Source organism: Hylaeus anthracinus, unplaced genomic scaffold (assembly GCF_026225885.1).
Source record: "Hylaeus anthracinus isolate JK02 unplaced genomic scaffold, UHH_iyHylAnth1.0_haploid 12002, whole genome shotgun sequence".
In the NCBI taxonomy this organism is placed as follows: Eukaryota; Metazoa; Arthropoda; class Insecta; order Hymenoptera; family Colletidae; genus Hylaeus; species Hylaeus anthracinus.
The window spans coordinates 4532751-4549894 of record NW_026534349.1 but is presented as its reverse complement, the minus strand read 5'-3'; the positions used below and the strand labels follow the sequence as shown (position 1 = coordinate 4549894).

At 44.2% G+C, this 17144-nt stretch overlaps 1 protein-coding gene across 17 annotated transcripts in view; it reads left to right on the top strand.

The window, feature by feature from the left end:
- LOC128891508 (phosphatase and actin regulator 4) overlaps positions 1-17144 on the top strand; it is a 224540-nt gene that overhangs the window by 180366 nt on the left and 27030 nt on the right. For 3 of the 17 annotated variants that reach the window (XM_054151016.1, XM_054151014.1, XM_054151012.1), the window contains exon 2: positions 15-366. The exons of 12 other annotated variants lie outside the window; for them this stretch is intronic. In XM_054151016.1, coding sequence (XP_054006991.1) covers positions 162-366 — 205 coding nt within the window. In that variant the 5' untranslated portion in view covers positions 15-161. The remainder of the gene's footprint in view (positions 1-14; positions 367-17144) is intronic. 2 more of the 17 variants (XM_054151015.1, XM_054151013.1) reach the window with 1 other exon arrangement.

Sequence of the window (17144 nt, the reverse complement as noted above, 5' to 3'; positions counted from 1 at the left end):
GATCCATCTCCTAGATTGATCACGTGCGCAAAAAGAAAATATCGTGATCCAGGAATAGAGCAACCTCGAGCCGCGATTTTCCCATCCGGTCGACCTGACCGGTCGACGAGATATAACGGGCGAGGCAGTAGCGAACAAACACGAAATCCCAAAAGGAGGAGATGAGTGGGGTCGGTTTCCTGGCGGCCGTGAAAACGTTGGCGCCGGGCAGCCGCCGGCGTAGACGCTGCGAGAAGCAGCAGAAAGTCCTGGAGCTTCCTCCAGGATACACGATGCAACCGGACGTCGTGCCCTGTTGGGACGCGGCGCCCCCCATCACGCCCCCGGCCGCGTTCCTGCCCCCTGGATACAAAAAGGGCTTCTCAGGTGAGACTTCTGCTTAACTTCGGCTAGTTTCAGAAACTAGTTTGTGAAATTTCGCTTCCTGGCTTGGAAAATTTCTTGGGGGAAGGTAGGGAGGGTCGAGGAAGTCGTGTTTTTTGTTCTCCAGGTGGATGTTGCCTTCTGGAAGCAGAAGAAAACTAATACATTCTGGCTTCCTAAAGAAGACCTACAGTGAAATTTATTCGAGTTGGATTTCTTGGGAACTCGAAGAAAAATTTTCTCGTGATTGTTTTTTCCGTTGAAACATTGAGAAGTCTGCGCTCCCTATCTTCGAAAGTTTCAAAATTTGAACAATCCGCAGTCTTGACAAAGGATATTCAAATTTTAGCGGAGTTCTTCTTATGCTCCAATTAGAAAATTTAAAAATGTAGGAAAGGTACGAGTTCCCTTTTCAATTACGAATGGTCAATATTGAAAAAGGGTTGTAAAGGTCAAACTTTAGCTCCCTGATTTTATCATTTTGTTAATATTTAATCTTTAATATAGACCCAACGCGTAATATACTTGACTTATGGTCTTTTGAACTGCGAAAGAGAACGAAACGAATCGTTTTCGTCGCCCACGCTCAAATATTGATATTTCTCGTCGGTGTTCATTATTTAAAACGAACTGAGCTGTTTATTTACCGAGTTTCTGTGGCGTCGATGGCAAACCAACCGCGAAATCCCTTTTCTCTCGAGTCCTCGGCTGGTCGTCGAACGTAAAAAATAGAAACGCGATATTTTCCCACGTTTTTTCGTGGACGTTGCTACAATTTGTTTAGAGATAGAGATCCGCCGTGTCCCCAACTTGTACAAAGCGAAAAGAAAACCTCTTGCAATCACAGCTTCGATTCCGTTTCAATTTGGAATAATGGAATACGCAAAGTCTGATACGATCTTGTATTGAATTACATTTGTTAAAAGTTTCTACATTATTCGTTGCCATTTTTTGATGTCTTTGAATTTTTATTTTTTCTCCCGCTACGATGAAACTGTCCTTCTGCAGCCTCGACTCGGACGAGTATTCGTTTTTTAATGGCCACTTGGCAATCGCGGTTTCCCAATTGCCAAAATTGAGAACGTTTTCAGAGCCTCGCGACCGCGAAATTGGCAATTAGTCATTTGGGTTATGTCGTTTCGCCGATTACGCTTTATGGAGAACTGTGTCGTGTAAACACGCGTACCTGATGAAAATGTAAAAGTATTCGAATCGCGAATCGTTGTGGCTCGTTGAAACGAAACGCGATAGTAAACCGCGAGTTTTATATTCGAATATATCACCGCTGGAAACATTCGATCATGCGTCTGATAAAGCAACGATTTGTTTTTATTCAGCCAGAGTCGCGACGATGCACAAAGTATTTTATGGAATACAAATTTAAACCACCAGTGAAACATAAAATATATTTTGCTCTGAATATCAAAGCTAATAATTATAACCGCGAGCCAAAAAAAGAAAGTCTCTTAACTTTCGTAACAAAATTCAAAAAAGAACTCCTCACCACCTGAACTTGAACTCGTCATCGGATGTCTGCCTTTTTACCCCGAAGGTCAACAACATTCTCATCGTCGACCCGTCGCGTCGAGATGGTCTCGTTGGATCGTTCAGTCGTCTAGAAAATGTCCAATCGAATTTCGCGATCCCGAAATCGAATGACAAACACGTTCCACCCCTATCCTCGTTCCCAATGGACGTCGAAAGCGTCGTTGGCTGACCTTTATCGACTTAACCTTTCACCCTCTGAACCGTATGATTGTTTTTAAGAATATTAGCTTTTAAGAATATTAGTATTTTACGCTTGGAGTGGAGCATATCTTGTTGAAGATGAGGATGCTTTGTAAATTTATATCAGGAAACGTAGTCGATTAGTCATTTTTAAAGTTGTCAGTTGTGTTCGTCGAATGTCGAAGAACAGATGTAGAGAAAAGAAAGCACGCTAATGTAAGCACATCGAAGACGAACATTCGCGTACCAAATTACGCATGTGAAACGATACCTGTCTCGCCATCTGACCGATTTTTTGGCGCGAGAACGAAAAGGAGAGTCGAACCGGCTCGGCTGGTCGAGTTCCCAGAGTTCCTCCGTGAATGTTCACAGCTTATTAATGCGCGTCCCGACAACTGGGTCGAATTTTTCATTGATGAATCACGGAGGCGCCGTGAACGAATTTCGGTGCTCGTCCCAGTTTCGTCGCGAGGCGGTTCCCTTTCCCGCGATCCCCGTGTCTCCGTTTCGATTCTCAAATATTCTCTATTCGTTTTCAAAGAATCGCAATTACAAAAGAACGTCGAAGCCAGATCCAATTTTACGGAAGGGAGACAGAGTGATCCGCGGCGACGCGGTTCGATTTCATTTCGGTAATGGCACGGACGCGTTTGATCAGCGATTTCACGAATCGGTACACTGTTTGCCAGGCTGGTCGGTTCGTTTGATCGATGGATCGATTCGCTTCTATTTACCAGCGGACTTTGCGCTAAATGATATTTAAACTCGCGCGTTGCGGTGAACTGAAAACGAGGCCCGCACCGACGATCCCAAAGTAATTACGATGCTGCAGAAAAATCGGGCTCGTGCAACCACTGGCAACGTTCCAGTCTGCGAGACCTGTACTTTCGTGTAAATTTAAACTTTCCCCGCAGGAGTTTTAATATATCCGCGATACGTGGAAGCATTTCGGTGTTCGAACGTCAGCGTCATCCATTCATGAAGTTTCGCGAACGAGAGGAAAGACTTGCTCGCGTTTCCTTCCTCGGTTCCATCTTTTTCTGGCTCCCGAATTCGAAGAAATAGTTCGATTAGAATTATTTCGGTGAAAACCGTACCCTGAGAAAACGTTTTGGATCTTATTGCACAAAAGAAATTTACGGAATGTTCCTGTTTCGCGTCGAGTACGATTGTTTTCTTTGCTCTTCGGCGTTTAACAAGAATTTTAATTACGAAATCGATTTATCTCGCTATCGTTCGTTAATCCACCGGGGAACAACGTCGCCTGCGAATGAATTGGAACTTTCGAAGAGGGAATCCACGATCGCGGAATGTTTCCTGTGCAAATCAAGGAAAATTGTTCCCCTAATCTTCGTCGAACTACGACGAACGGCTTCCATTAGAATAAAGGCGAATTAATTAAAAACTAAAAAGAAGAAACGTTGAACATAAATTGCTGATTTTATTTTTAATCTTTGGAGCTTATAGCAATCGTAAACATTTATAAGAAGAACAAACATATAACTTTTCATCTTGTAATAAATTTTCCAAAAGTATCGGTTATCAGCCTCCGACAGATTGCGCATCTTCGAAATCTGCAAGTTCGAGAAACGACTTCATCAAGTTTCTCTTTCACCCAGAACAAGCCTATCAATTTTATCGTATACCTAGTCCCTTTTCAGATTTTCCCTCCGGTTGGAAATCTTTCCAACGACTTCTTGGAAAAAAAAAATGAGAAAGGACGATTCGTTACTCTTCCGACAATGGCTCCCTTTGGTATCGTTGCGCCCTGAATGAAAATGGTCGTCGCCAATTACGGTTCGGATCGTGGTGCACGGACGCGAAAACACGAAACGTGGCGACAGGCGAGCGTGTTTTTTCAATGGGTAATAACGAGAACGCGCCGCGTCGAGACGCGTTATTACGCGTGTTCGTTTGTAATAACTGTAACGCGTGGTTTCCATTCATGCGACTCTGGAGCCAGACGACGTCGACGTCGACGTTGACGTCGTGGAACTCGATGACGCGTTAGAGAAATTAACGTTCGGCTTTATGGTTGGTCTGTACTTTTCCCGGAGAAGCTGAAACGTAGTAATTATTGTTGATTTATCAGTGTATAATTTACGGAGTAATGGGAAGGATAAGAATTCCCAGTTGTGCTATTAATATCCGAGTATTGTATAAAAATACCGAGATTGATTCTCCCTCTGAACCAGGCAGCTATAAAAAGATGCATCCATCACAGAAGTCACGATAAACGATCTCCAACCACGGAAATTAAATTCAAAAAGAGAAATGCCTGAATGGTTGAAAAACTAATCCCAACAAAGAATGCTTTCGCGCAGTATCGAAGAGCAGCCTTCTCGAGGGAAAATTCGTTTCGTTCGTAGGAAAACTTAAATTTCATTTCGACACAGTTTCCACGTCCCTTCGTCGCGCGGCGATAATGAAACCTGCCCGGTATCTGAATGCAACAGATACTTGGGGGAGAATTACCCGTTTCTAGGAGATAGTTACACGATATTCAAGAACCCACGACATCGCCGAGAGTTGTTGCCGGATTGGTTAAATACGGTGTGTTTGACGTTTCTGTGTGCCCGCGTGGGTGATTTCATCTCTGTTTCGTCGTTTCATTCGTGCCTCCGCATGGCGAACAACGCACGGAAGTGTTAACTTCTCGTAATTAAAGCTGCAATTACCCGAATACCCGACGAGACCGGATACCTATTGATCGTGGATAATAATAGCACTCCGTGTTACTCTATTATTAATTTCTGGCTCGCGGATTTCGACGTCCCGTCTGCTTTTTGCTCGCGAAATGAATCGTTCCATCTCTTCGTACATTAATTCGTTTATCTTTGCAAATGGAGATGGAACGATCCATTTACATACAGGAGATGTAATTTAATAATATTACTAGGGTGTTGCGATGCGCTACTCCGCGCGATAGTTATAGTTACTACAATTTTATCGAGCACAACGCTCTCATAAACGCACGAGTAGAATTCATAAATGTCCACGAGTCATAACCTCAGTCTGGTGATTTCAATGCCACCGGGATGTGGAGCACGAAGAGCTCGCATGCCAAGGGCAACGTTCAACCACCGCGTAACCCCTGATTTCGCCCTGAACTCGCCCGAAACGACGCAGGGTAGGTTCCCGTGGCGATTTATACCGCGGAAAAATATTCCCCTCTGGTTTATGACGCACGTTAACGAAGCTCGGGGGAGCGCGCAAAACAACGTGACGCCAATCGAGAACGAGTGGGCGTTCTTTCTTCTGCGTTTGTACGTTGCGTGGCCCGTGATAATCTTGACTGTGGTCATTTGCCATTTTGGAATACTCCCACTCGTCGCCTGCGCCATGCGTTTAATTGCTGTTCGAACAACGCGCTGAAAATGTTACTCGGCGTCTCGCGAAACGGTACGTAATTTCTAACGATAATTGTCGACGACCAACGAGTTTTCGACGAGTTTCGAAACGAAGCGTTCGTGGACGTTGCAGAGAAAAAAGAACCATTCGCGTGTTCGTTGGCCGGGAAATTTTAAGGCGCTGGTTAGAATTAGCGAAATAAAATGTTTTCAATCTCCCTATTTGGGAATTTCGTTGTACGTATCTAATCCATGCTCTTTAATTCCTTTTATTCGAAAAGATTTAACCTCTCCTCCCATTAACTTTTCCATTAGTTTTCGCGATATTTCTTCGCGTCGTGTTCAGACTCGAAGAAGAATGAATGCAGGAAACATGGCGGTTCTCCCCCGCGATAAGCGTCGAGAAAAATTAAATGAGCCGTGTTGAAGGAAAGCGTATCGTAAGATGAGGTACTGTTGCTCCGTGTACAGTTACTCGCAAAAATATCCGTCCACCGTACAATGTTTAACATATCTTGAATTCATCCTCACCCAAATTACAGTGATCGAATTCTACGTTAAACTTGCCTTTTTAATCGTAATCTTTATCTTTAATCATACTTTCGCGATGAACTGTATTTTATTACTGTGCTAGCGTTACCAGTACACGGAACAAGAAACGACTTTCGCGCGTTTTATTTTAATTCCGCACGACATTTTCTCGTCGGACGTTTCTCCGCGGCGTTTCGTTTCATTCTCCTCTTTTTTGTTGCGAATTCAGCTCGCGCGCGCGCGCCGCCACTGTTTTGCATAATACACGCCGGGTGCAGCGACAGTAACCGAGCCTGTACACTATTCGCTGGTGTCGACTGAAAGCCGTTCGCTTCCGTCGAGGATCCGCGTTATAACCGAGCGTTTACTCGTAACCGCGAATCGCTCCTCTGCGGATAAAATTGCGAGCTCGCTCGCTGCTCTGTGAATATTACACGACAGACGAAATCTCGAGTCAGGAGTAGGTTTTCTTCCAATACTGGAAAGAATACGTTCATTTTTCTTCGTGGTATCCGACGCTTTGATCGATTCTAACCATGTTTTCACTTTTTGTTACAGGTACGTATCTGCCAATCCGTACGGTGTCGATAATTGTCGCTAGCATGGGGTAAGTGTTTCCACCGTTACCGTAAGCGGAAGGATCGTACGAATGGAATTCGAAAGGAATCTCCGTCTGTATGTACATTATTTCACTTGAAGAATCGTAAAACGTAGAAGCAAGTCTCGCATTTTTCTATAAAAATATTCTGACGTCAAACCGTTGTCCTGCTTAGATATTCCCGGGGTAAAAAGTGAGCGAATCGAAACTTCCTGTTTAATATTAAAACGAATATAAGGTAGAGAATGTTAACGTCAGAATATTAACTTTTAAGTGGGTTTCGGAACGAGTATGTAGCTACGTTCGTTCCATCGATAATCGATGGCGATGCCAATATCCCGATGCGAGATCGTTTTCATGAGACCAAAATTGTGGATAATTATCGGTCGCCGCGCGACAGCGAACCCTGATCATTCCCGTCGACACTGACGGCTAATTAGTGTCGCGCTTTCGTGAGATCGGTCGACGCTGATTTAACGATAGGTCGCAAATTCCAATGGACAGGATAATTCTACCGAAATTCGAGCTTCCCGTGACGCGTGGTATTTTTATCGGTTAGTTACAGTCTCGAACTGGATTCCTCGTGAGCCAATTATCCTCACCGTTGAAGTATTTCATCGCGCGTTGTTCGAATAGAATTTATCGGCGCCGTTGTTGAGAAATGAATACCGATAACGATAAATCGTTACCCCCCGCGAGCGATGTTCAATTTTAATTATTAAATAGTTCGAGTGGTACCAGGACACCGACTTTTCCCAGATCTGCGGTCGTGAGTCGTATCGAGCGTTTCGCCAGTCGCAGCTGCAGCTGCAACGCGTCTAGCTCCTCGCAGCTGTTTCCAACGAGGCGATAAAAAGGATCGCCGTTTGCCATATTAACCTCTCGCCTCGAATATTCCCTGCGTTGCTGAATTCCATCGCGTATTGAAGCTTCGAGCTCGGGGAAACTCGCGCGGCGATATCACGGAAACGATTATTCCCCGTTTCAGCCAATCACGGTGGCATTACACCGAATGGCCCTTAATCCATTCGCGACCTCGCTTTTGCAAGCACGGTTTGCATCGTTTCTACGTATACGTTACTACTTTGCTGTAATATTTTCGATCGTTTCTACCTCCCGATATGTTTTATCGGTGACCAGAAATAATTTTATTCTAGCTCGATTCGTCGCTTTTAATCGCAAAGGTCAAAAGGTTTCGAATTTCTCGCAACGTTCGCAAGATCTCCGAGGAAATCGGCGAGGTTGCCCTCGTTAGATGGAATACAAACGTTTCGATTCCTTTTAGGCCGAATCCGTGGTCTGTCCGAGGGAGGAAAGGGGTGACTAGGTTACGAGCAGACACGATCGCAAAAGCCCCACGGGGCATTAATCAGACGTTAAACCCACGAAAAGACAGAAGCCGAAAAGCCCCTGGTTTGATCGCGGTCGGCGGTTGTTTTTTACGAGCGCTGATTCCCGAGGACAGAAACTCCTCGGCACTATTACGACCCACTTTTATACGTCGCCCCCTCTCGGTTTTATCCGTGGATCGATTTTCTCTCCGATCTACTCTCGTCGATCGGTGTTCATTGCCGCAAATAAAAAACGTGATACACGTCAGTTGCGCAACGGCGATCGTGATCAAGAATTCTACGGATTTCCGTTCCCGTTTTTCGAGAAAACAATTTTCAAAAACGAGTATAGAAATAGAGAACGAGCATAGAAATTTATGCGAAACAAATTTTTTACGACTACTTCTGTTCTGCTTGGAATCGTTTTCGAAACGTTTCCCGCGTCACTCGACTCGAACGTTCCCGTGTTTCCGCAATTTTCCGCTAAATCCTCCCCGCTCGAAATTCCATTCGCCTCCGAACGGAACTCCCGAGATGAAGAAGATCCCAATAAAAGAAAACGAAGTGCCCCTTAATTGAAACGCCGCGAATGGCTTCACGGGACCATTTGCGAGAGGTCGCGGTGATCCTGTCGATGGATAAAAATTCATAAATGCGGAATCGACTGAGAGAGCAGTTTACTTATGAAAATAGAATCCTTCCTGTTTTTACGCTTCGCCTCTCGATCGTCACCGTGATCACGCGAAACTGGAGCATTCGCAAAAAGTTGAATTTTTATAAAAATAATAGCGAGTCGTACAGAGTGATTAACTAATTTTATCGAGCTTCGTCTGTAAACTGCTCTTTTATTCATCGTTCAAACTTTTTTCCAAACTCGACTGTTCGACCTTTATTTTGATCAATTTAGGCAAATGCAGAGGCCGCAATTCCAAATCAATTCCGATAACGTGGGTTGGAGAGTTCGATTCATTCCGACACTCGTCTCAAGCCATGAAGACTTCCTGCGAGCAAATGAAACTCGAGTTTCCCAAGATTGCTGTCGTTATCTCTCGCATCGCTGAGCATTAGCTTGGTTACGAACTGTCACCGAGAATAGTGAAACCCTTACAGCTATCAGCGAACTTAGGGTGCAAGTTAGTCGGAATATTCTATATAGCCGTATTTCCTCTGTTTCGAACGAGCTGCACTTTCGTTGTCCGAGTTTCCATCTGTGAATCTGATAAGAAAAGATAAGTTGGTCTTTGTCAATTAATTGTAGAGATTTTTAGGAATAGAGACACGTGCTCAGGTATTTTCACCTCTCTTCTAACCTACCGAATCGAATTTTTCTCTTCGCGCCTGCGTTCCCGACTCGTTCGTGAATAATGGAGCAGCCACTCCCATAATTTCGCGTTATCGCGATTTTCCAGAGAAGATATAGCGCTAGTGACGCTCACCTGACACGTTCTTGCGAAGTGATCGCGTTCGCGGTGATCACAGTAGCAATAATGTTGTCGTTGGACAAAGTCGTTGACACTAAATTGCATTTTACTCCGTTGCGTAATCGATTGGTCGGTGTATGGAATCCTCTGCGGATGATTAACACATGAACCGAGAGGAATATTTGGTCGGTTTGATTTCCACCGCTCTGTTTGCTCGGGTGGATTTGCATCTCAGTGACACTGTGGTTATTTTTGACACGGATGAATAACGAGGTCTGACGAGGTACTGTTTCTTCTTCGAAAGAATCGGTAAAAAAATCAGTCAAAAAAGGAAAACGAGAAGAATTAGTGACGAGGTTTCGATGACAATATTTTAACGAATCAAAGAGTGTACGAGAATATGGAATTCTTCCCGGAAATAAATCGTACAGCGAATGCCATTTGATTCGTTTAGCCAAGAGTTGGGAATCGTTGGAAGCAAACAGAGCCCGAGTCAGTCGAATCTCGACTTGCATCAGTTCAGCATAGTCTGAAGCGTAGTGTTTCTACAGTTGTTTAAAACAGCGTACGCTAAGTTTGCACGTAAAGTGTTCACTCGTCGGAAAGACAAAGGGGAACTTCATTTGATATAACAGCACAGCCAATTTCAAGGAAACATCGTGCTAACAGTGTTAGAGTCACCACGTTTCCATTTCGCTTATTTCCCCTATTGCAAGACGAAACTCTCCAGATTCTCTACGGTTCCCAGCTGCATTCTTGCCGACTAATTTCTTCTACGTATCCTTTATTCTCTTCTTCTTCGATTGTTATGCTGTACACCGAAGAAGATAGATACTTATCATTCGAAACATGAAAAGTACGATCGATATTCTTTTCGGACTTATCGAACTTTTAAAAAACCAGCTGCACTTAGTAACCACGTAACTGGCTGGTTGTTAGTCGAATTTGTCTCAAGAAACGAAATTATTGCAACTACCCGAACGCTGCAATTACCGTTGCCTCGAGCCAACGCCGTCATTACCAAGGACGAGCAACGCTAGAGCGGATAATTAATAGGAACATTGGAGGAGTCCGCTTCGAGGGCGGAAAATAATGAGTCGCAGCGGAGCGAAATTAAATCAGAGGGCCTGTATCGTATCGTCTATCGTTAATTACACGCGTCAAGACGCGACGGCAAGTAATGGCAATTAATTTGGAATCGATCGGACGGACAAGTTCCGTTTTCCAGGATTCCCGTGCCACGCAGGAGAGATCGCCGAGCGTTACGTTGGCTTGGTTGGTCGTGGCTTCTCTTTCGTTTCTCGCCCTTTAGCGTAAAGGAAGAGCGATCGATGCCAGGAGGAAAACGCGCCGGTGTCGTCGACCTCGTCGTGACGCACACAGAACCAACCCCACTGCTCGAAATCCGCACGCTCGTGCCACGGAATCGCTCTGCAGCGTTTTCGTCCGTTGTTTGCCGATGAATTTCTGCAGCGATCGCTGGGTTCGCTGGCCTACCAGACAATCGATGGCCTTTTTTCACCTTTCCAACCGATTTAACCCCCCGGATAGCTTCCGTTGAGGAGCCTGCCCATTTTGAAACCCTACGAATCGAGTGGTATTTTAGGTCTTTTCTTGAAAAATTAGACGTACTAATTTTTTCAAGCGTGAATCGTACTCAAGCACGAGTGCCCTGTAACGATAGAAGATATATCCGTCCCTCCTCGATTTCAATCTAAATAATTTCGTAGTCTTTTTGATAGTTTTTTCGTTTCGCTTCGAGATTCCACTTACAGATTCGATGGACGTTCCCTTGTCAAATAGAATCTAGACCAAACATTAATTCCCAGATGGTGCTCAAAGTGACGAAACGAACGAGTATTTAGGGAAACAACGAAACTGCGGCGACGCGTGAGGTCGTTTAATTGCGATCAGGCCGCCGGGTGTGATCAGAGTTTCGAGTAATACAGTAGTCAAACATTTAACTTGGCCGTCTGTCGCGAACCAGAACCGCCTGGAAGCCTCTCCGCGACGCGTCTGACCTTAGGGCGACCGAAACTACTGCCGAGTCAAACGTTTCTCTCCGCCATGATCGGACTAACCGAAAGTTACGAAACCAACCGTGACTACGGGCTGTTAAACGAACCGTTCGTGCGATGTGTACAAATGTAGCGTGAACGGGATAATTGCGGTCGACGCAGCACGTGCGAGACGTGGTCGTTTTTTAATTAATCGTCGAAACGGGAAACGTGAACCTGATTCGACGGACATTGGGTAATTCGTGTTCGTCGCTACATCTCGCGGTAATTTTATTGGGTTAGATAGAAAATTTTCAAGAAAGTCGTACGGTAATTAGGAACCCAACGAATGAGGTGATCTCGCAGCTCTCTTGCAGCTTTCATGGAGAAAAAATGCCTTTCGCCATTAATTCACTGTCAGAGAACGACATTGAACGACAATGCACTTCTTCGAGGAATAAATCACCGGTGACCTATATGATTCGGTAATTTGTCACGTTGCAAATGTAAGATGTGAATTACTTACGAAACTTACTTCCTCGAAAGTAATAATAAATTCTGACAATACATTACTCCTTCGAGAAATGAATCATCGGTGACCCATAATTTAGCAGTCTCGTACTTTGGGTCCACCTGACGAATTACAAGCACTGAGAATTAGAAGGCAAAACGTAGCGCGCGAACTAATTGCTGCTCGACCAGTAATTATTAATCGAAGTCGCGAGGGATAATTTGGTTGAGATGTTGCGCTCTACCCCACGCAGACGTCCGTGCTCGTGTCAGGCTAGTCTCGTCGAAATTACCATCTCAAGACGCGTAACAAGTTCTTACCGCGTAAAATCGATCGCAGGGCAAACTGGATGCGCCAGGGCATGTTCCCGTGGTATCTGACCTCTTGGAGCAGCGACCAACGATAACATTGCGCTCACCTTGTCTGTCCATCGGGTTCCGTGCACGACGCGGTAATTTCGCTATGTACGTCCGGAAATTCCTCCGACGCTCTATCGATCCTGTCCACGTTAATTTCGACCAGACGGATCGTGTAGCTTCCACGAATCGGTAGTCACGCGCGTTGAGACAACAAATCCGCGGATCGAGAATAGAACGAACCGCGATGAATCTGTGGAACGTGATTCCTGGAAATCTAGACGCTTATTTTTTCTGCATCGAAACAAGCGTAAAGATGTCGGCAAGGCAATAATTTTTGAAGCCTGACGAGCTCGTTTGTTTTCTTTCCCGTGGTCGATCGACGCATGGAGTAGATTAGTTAGTGGTTGTTCTCGTGTTTGGAAAGAGTGGCGAGATAAAATAATAGATGGTTGTTGAGTTGTTGATTCGTATGTAGGAAATAAAGGTAATTAGGTCTGTATAAGTCGATGTCAGGGCGCAATCGTTTCGAGAAACCGTACGAGAGAACAAGACAGTGGAGTAAGGGGAAAGAGATCGTCCATGGTCAGACAAGTCGTGTGTCCAATATGAAAGGAATTATCCTTCCTGTAACCTATGTTATCTTTGACGTAGTAATGAATAGAAATTATTTACGTCAAGAATATCCTTACATTACACGCAAAAGTTGCAACATTCCTAATAATTATCTCCTATTATCTAACATAATAATATTTCTTTATCTCGAAGCAACCGGTGTAAGAAGAAACTTCTGACTGCCCTCGTATATATGCCTTTCCGGAACGCGTTAAAAATTGAAAGTCCCGAGACAGATTTTCATCGGTTCATATATCCTCGACGTTCCCGCGAACGCTTAACGCCACAACTCTCTTAACGCGTGGGAGTAATTTCCCTTGTCTAAGAGACGGGGAACCTGGGCCAAAGGGCATCTTAAAGCTCCAGCAAAATTACTCGTTTCTTGCGGCGTTCGTCGTATCAGCGAAACCCGTGGCGGGCAAAAGTGATGGCCGCTCGAGGATCGCGCGTTTTCACTCGACCGTGACGAAGAACGTTATCGCTGTTCCCTGGTACTTGATTATTCTCTAGCGCGCATCCTCTCTCGTTGTATCGGTCGCAGGCACCCACGACTCGCCTTCTCCTCTCGCTTACTCCAACTCAGCTTTTGAACTTCGCGATTTACGCTTTGTAATTCTCCTCCAAGCGATCGAAAACGTTTTTCCTTTTACGTTTTGCTGGAAAATTAAAGTAACGCGAGGTGGAATTGATTCCATTAAAGTGGGTGAATTATTGCATGGAATATTTTTTTTTATTTGTAGTGTGTGACAATTAGAATTGTACAAAAGTTATTATTTGCTTCATCGAAAACTTCATTTCATTGTTTAATGATCTCATGCTGCTCGAGTAGCGTTTAATATTAGTACAAAATATTTTTATTAATAAAAATCCAACGGGTATTCCAGCCTAGAAAGATCGAGTAAATCATCGTTGAATACACACACCTGCCCGATTCCTAATTACCCGATCTCATTTCGCTGAAGAATTGAGAAACCACGAGAACAGTTTACCGAGTTTCCCACGATGCAACGGAACCGCGCACGCAATGAAAGATGTATCGGAAACGGGACGGGAGTTTTGATGGCTGCCATAAATTGCTTCGTGCCAAACGAAAGCATCTTTTACAACGCGAGTCGGTCGAACATCAAAGCGTTGGCCTACATTATTTTGCACACCTGTGTGTCTGTGCGCGCAGAGTATCCGTGCACACGCTTCGAACTGGATTCGAGACGAACCTGGAATCGAAACGAACGGGCAAGTTCGTATTTTTTTTTTTTTTTTTTTTTTTCATTTCTTTTTATATCCCTCCAACATTTCCTTCCCGTGATTCGAAAAAATGAAAACGCCCGCGTGTAAATCGATTATATTCTTTTCGACGAACGGAAACGCTGTTAGCTACCCTTTTCCTCTTCTTCGGAAGACAGTTTCGCGAACCAGGTCGCGTAAAAAAAGTGGGTCGTGCCACGGGGCGAGAATTGTTTCGTGAAATTTGTTCGAACGACGTTACCGCGCGACTATTCGTTGAATTAATCTCGCGGACTTGCATATTTTATGAATCAGTTCTTCCTCGAGGCTCTACTTTCGGAGTTGAATGCATCACCCAACTTCGGGTAGTTTCTATTAGCAGTTTTTATTAATATATAATTATTCTCCGCATTGAATAATTAACGATCAAAGCCGCGCTACATTTTCCATCCCCTAACTAGCTTCGTCTGCTCGCATACTTATTTCTAGACCAACCGAATTCCGTTTCGGTTCGTTCGTCGCTGAGATAGTTGAATAGAGGTGTATAATGAAAGAAAGTGCAGGAGAACTGTAGGTAGCGACGATAAGATCGGCCAGAAGCCAGATACTGGGTCATTCCGTTGGGCTGGTGGAAGCAATTACGAAAACTTCCGGTTTTTCGAAGAGGTTGGGTGGAAACCGCCGATAAACGGTCGTGGAGTTCCAAGGTGCAACTGTTGTGCACTAACCTGAGGGAAATAAGAGAAGCAGGGCAAGGGCGGGGAGGGGAGAAAAATCGGCGAAGCACCCTCGGAACTCGAGCGAACCGTAAACAATGCTGCTTCAGCGGATAACGTTGGCTTTTATTGGACGCGTTGCTGGCCCAATGATGCGAATCTGCAGTTTAGTATTATCGTTTCGATGGAGCTCGACGAGGGGGCAACGATCGATACGATTCAGCCATTGTCGTGTTTTCGGGCGAGAGACGCCTCGCGATTACCCCGTGTTGACTCTGATAACAGAAACACAGACAGCGAAGAATCGCCGGTATAAGACGTGGATTTCTTCGAGGTAGATGTTCGAACGTTCGATTTCTAGGGAGTGGAAAAATTTTGTTGAATTTTCGAACCTTGAATCGTTGATTCGTAGCGTAGCGTAGTTTGGGGACTTTTCGTCGGATGAGTTTGAAGAATTTTCTTCGTAGAGAAAAGAGATAGGAGCGGAATTTTGTTCGAAGCGTCGGAAAGTGAATAAAAGATTATGTAGATCCCTCAATCAAAAATGTTTATACTTCCTAATAATTCGCAGGGATTTCTTCTCGAGAAAAAGAAGTATGAAAAAGGTGATAAGAGATGGCGAACGTGCGACCATCTCGAACATAGAAGTCTGACCTTTCGAGGGTGAATAAGAAAGGAAAGCTATGTACATTTCTCAGTCGTGAATCTTTGATTCGTACCACTTGTTTGCAGCACTTCAGCGCTGAAAGTTTGAGAGGTTCTCGTTGCAGAAAAGGAAATTGAAAGGAAATGATCAAAGGCGGAGGGGTTGTGAATTAGTCGAGGATAAAAATCCGTTGAACCGATACAGCAAAAATTCATTGATCTCTGTTTCGTTAATGATCGACTCGTACTACTAGCTTTCTTAGCGTTTTGTTTTAAAATACGAAACCATTCAAACGTTGGTATAGATACCCAATTCTCTCCCGTAGCGCATCGCAATTGAATAGAAAACGATACCATTTCCGTGGTTTGTGTAATATCGATTCAATTATACTTTCATTTAATTATCTACAGTGATTTAATGAAACTGCAGCGTAAAGAGGAAATCGATACGATTCTTTTAGGCGATGTCGCGCAATCCATACGGCCCATATGAGACGAGATCGTATCAACAATTGTTGATAAATTGACGTATCCTTTTTACGTAATTTCGTTCGATAATTCATGGTCAAATGTGATTCATAAATATAGGGATTGTGAATATACACTATTCGGTAAGAGATATTTCATGCATCGAATGCATAACGCGTTATTTTTTACTTGAACGAAATTCAAGGTTGTTCCTTGAAAAGAAATCAATTCGTTCTCGAAGTTCTAAACAATGTAAACGTTTGTAAGTGTACAGTATTTTGTATTTTCCCATATCTTTGCCGCGTCTGGGGAAACATGACTCTTGGACGAAACTGTCAAGAAACATTTCTACGAGTCTCTAAACACCATCCGCAAAATAAACGATCCTCCGCGCTGCAATTTCGCATCTCGGCTTTGTTCAATTTCAGCTGTCGCTTTGGCCGAAAATAACGCCCGTTGGCTCGTGCGTGGCGGATGGTGATTCCAATTTCGCGCGTGCCGCCGAAAGACAGAAGAGACCATTGTGCCTAAAACGTGTTTCCAATCCATAACACCCGGACACGTGTCACAGTTGCTTCGCGGTGAACACGAGCGATGCTGTTCGCTCCTACACAATAGAACGCCCAGCAAATTGAGAATTCTCCATACGAACCTCGAGCTTTCTTGCTCTAAACGACGATCGACTAATAAATTTATTAAGAGAAAGAAAGTAGAAAAGGAGAAACAACTACCCTCGACTGAAAATATGAGACTGCCCTTTTAAAGCTCGAGAAACCCAGTTGCTGCGCAGCAAACGATGATCTCACGGTTTTAATGGAAACGGCGAAAAATAGTCGAATGCCTTCGCGAAGGCGTCACGGTCGCTTTTAAACGATAAACGCCGACTTCCGACAAGCGGACCAATCGGCGTCAATCGATTAATGCGTTTGAGATACACGAGGCAATCCGACGTAGCTTTGGCCGCGTCCGCAAAAATATTCCAGTAGAGAAACGTGACGTACTTAACATTTTTATTAACAATAAAATTTTAAAATAACCATCGCAGAAATTGTTGATGCGCAGCTTCTTATACGACGTCAGACCGATTTAACGTTTACGATCAATTTCCACGCAGGATGAAGTAGGTAAGAGGTGCTTTCCCACTTTTTATATTATGTAAAGATTTTACAAGTTCGCAGCCATTAGCTCGTTATTACCAGATCTCAGGACGTGGAGGTTGCTTGCGGAAGTTCTTTCGATGTATTTTGTAATTTTGTGAGTTTTGGTCAACGACGAAGTTTCTTATCAGGT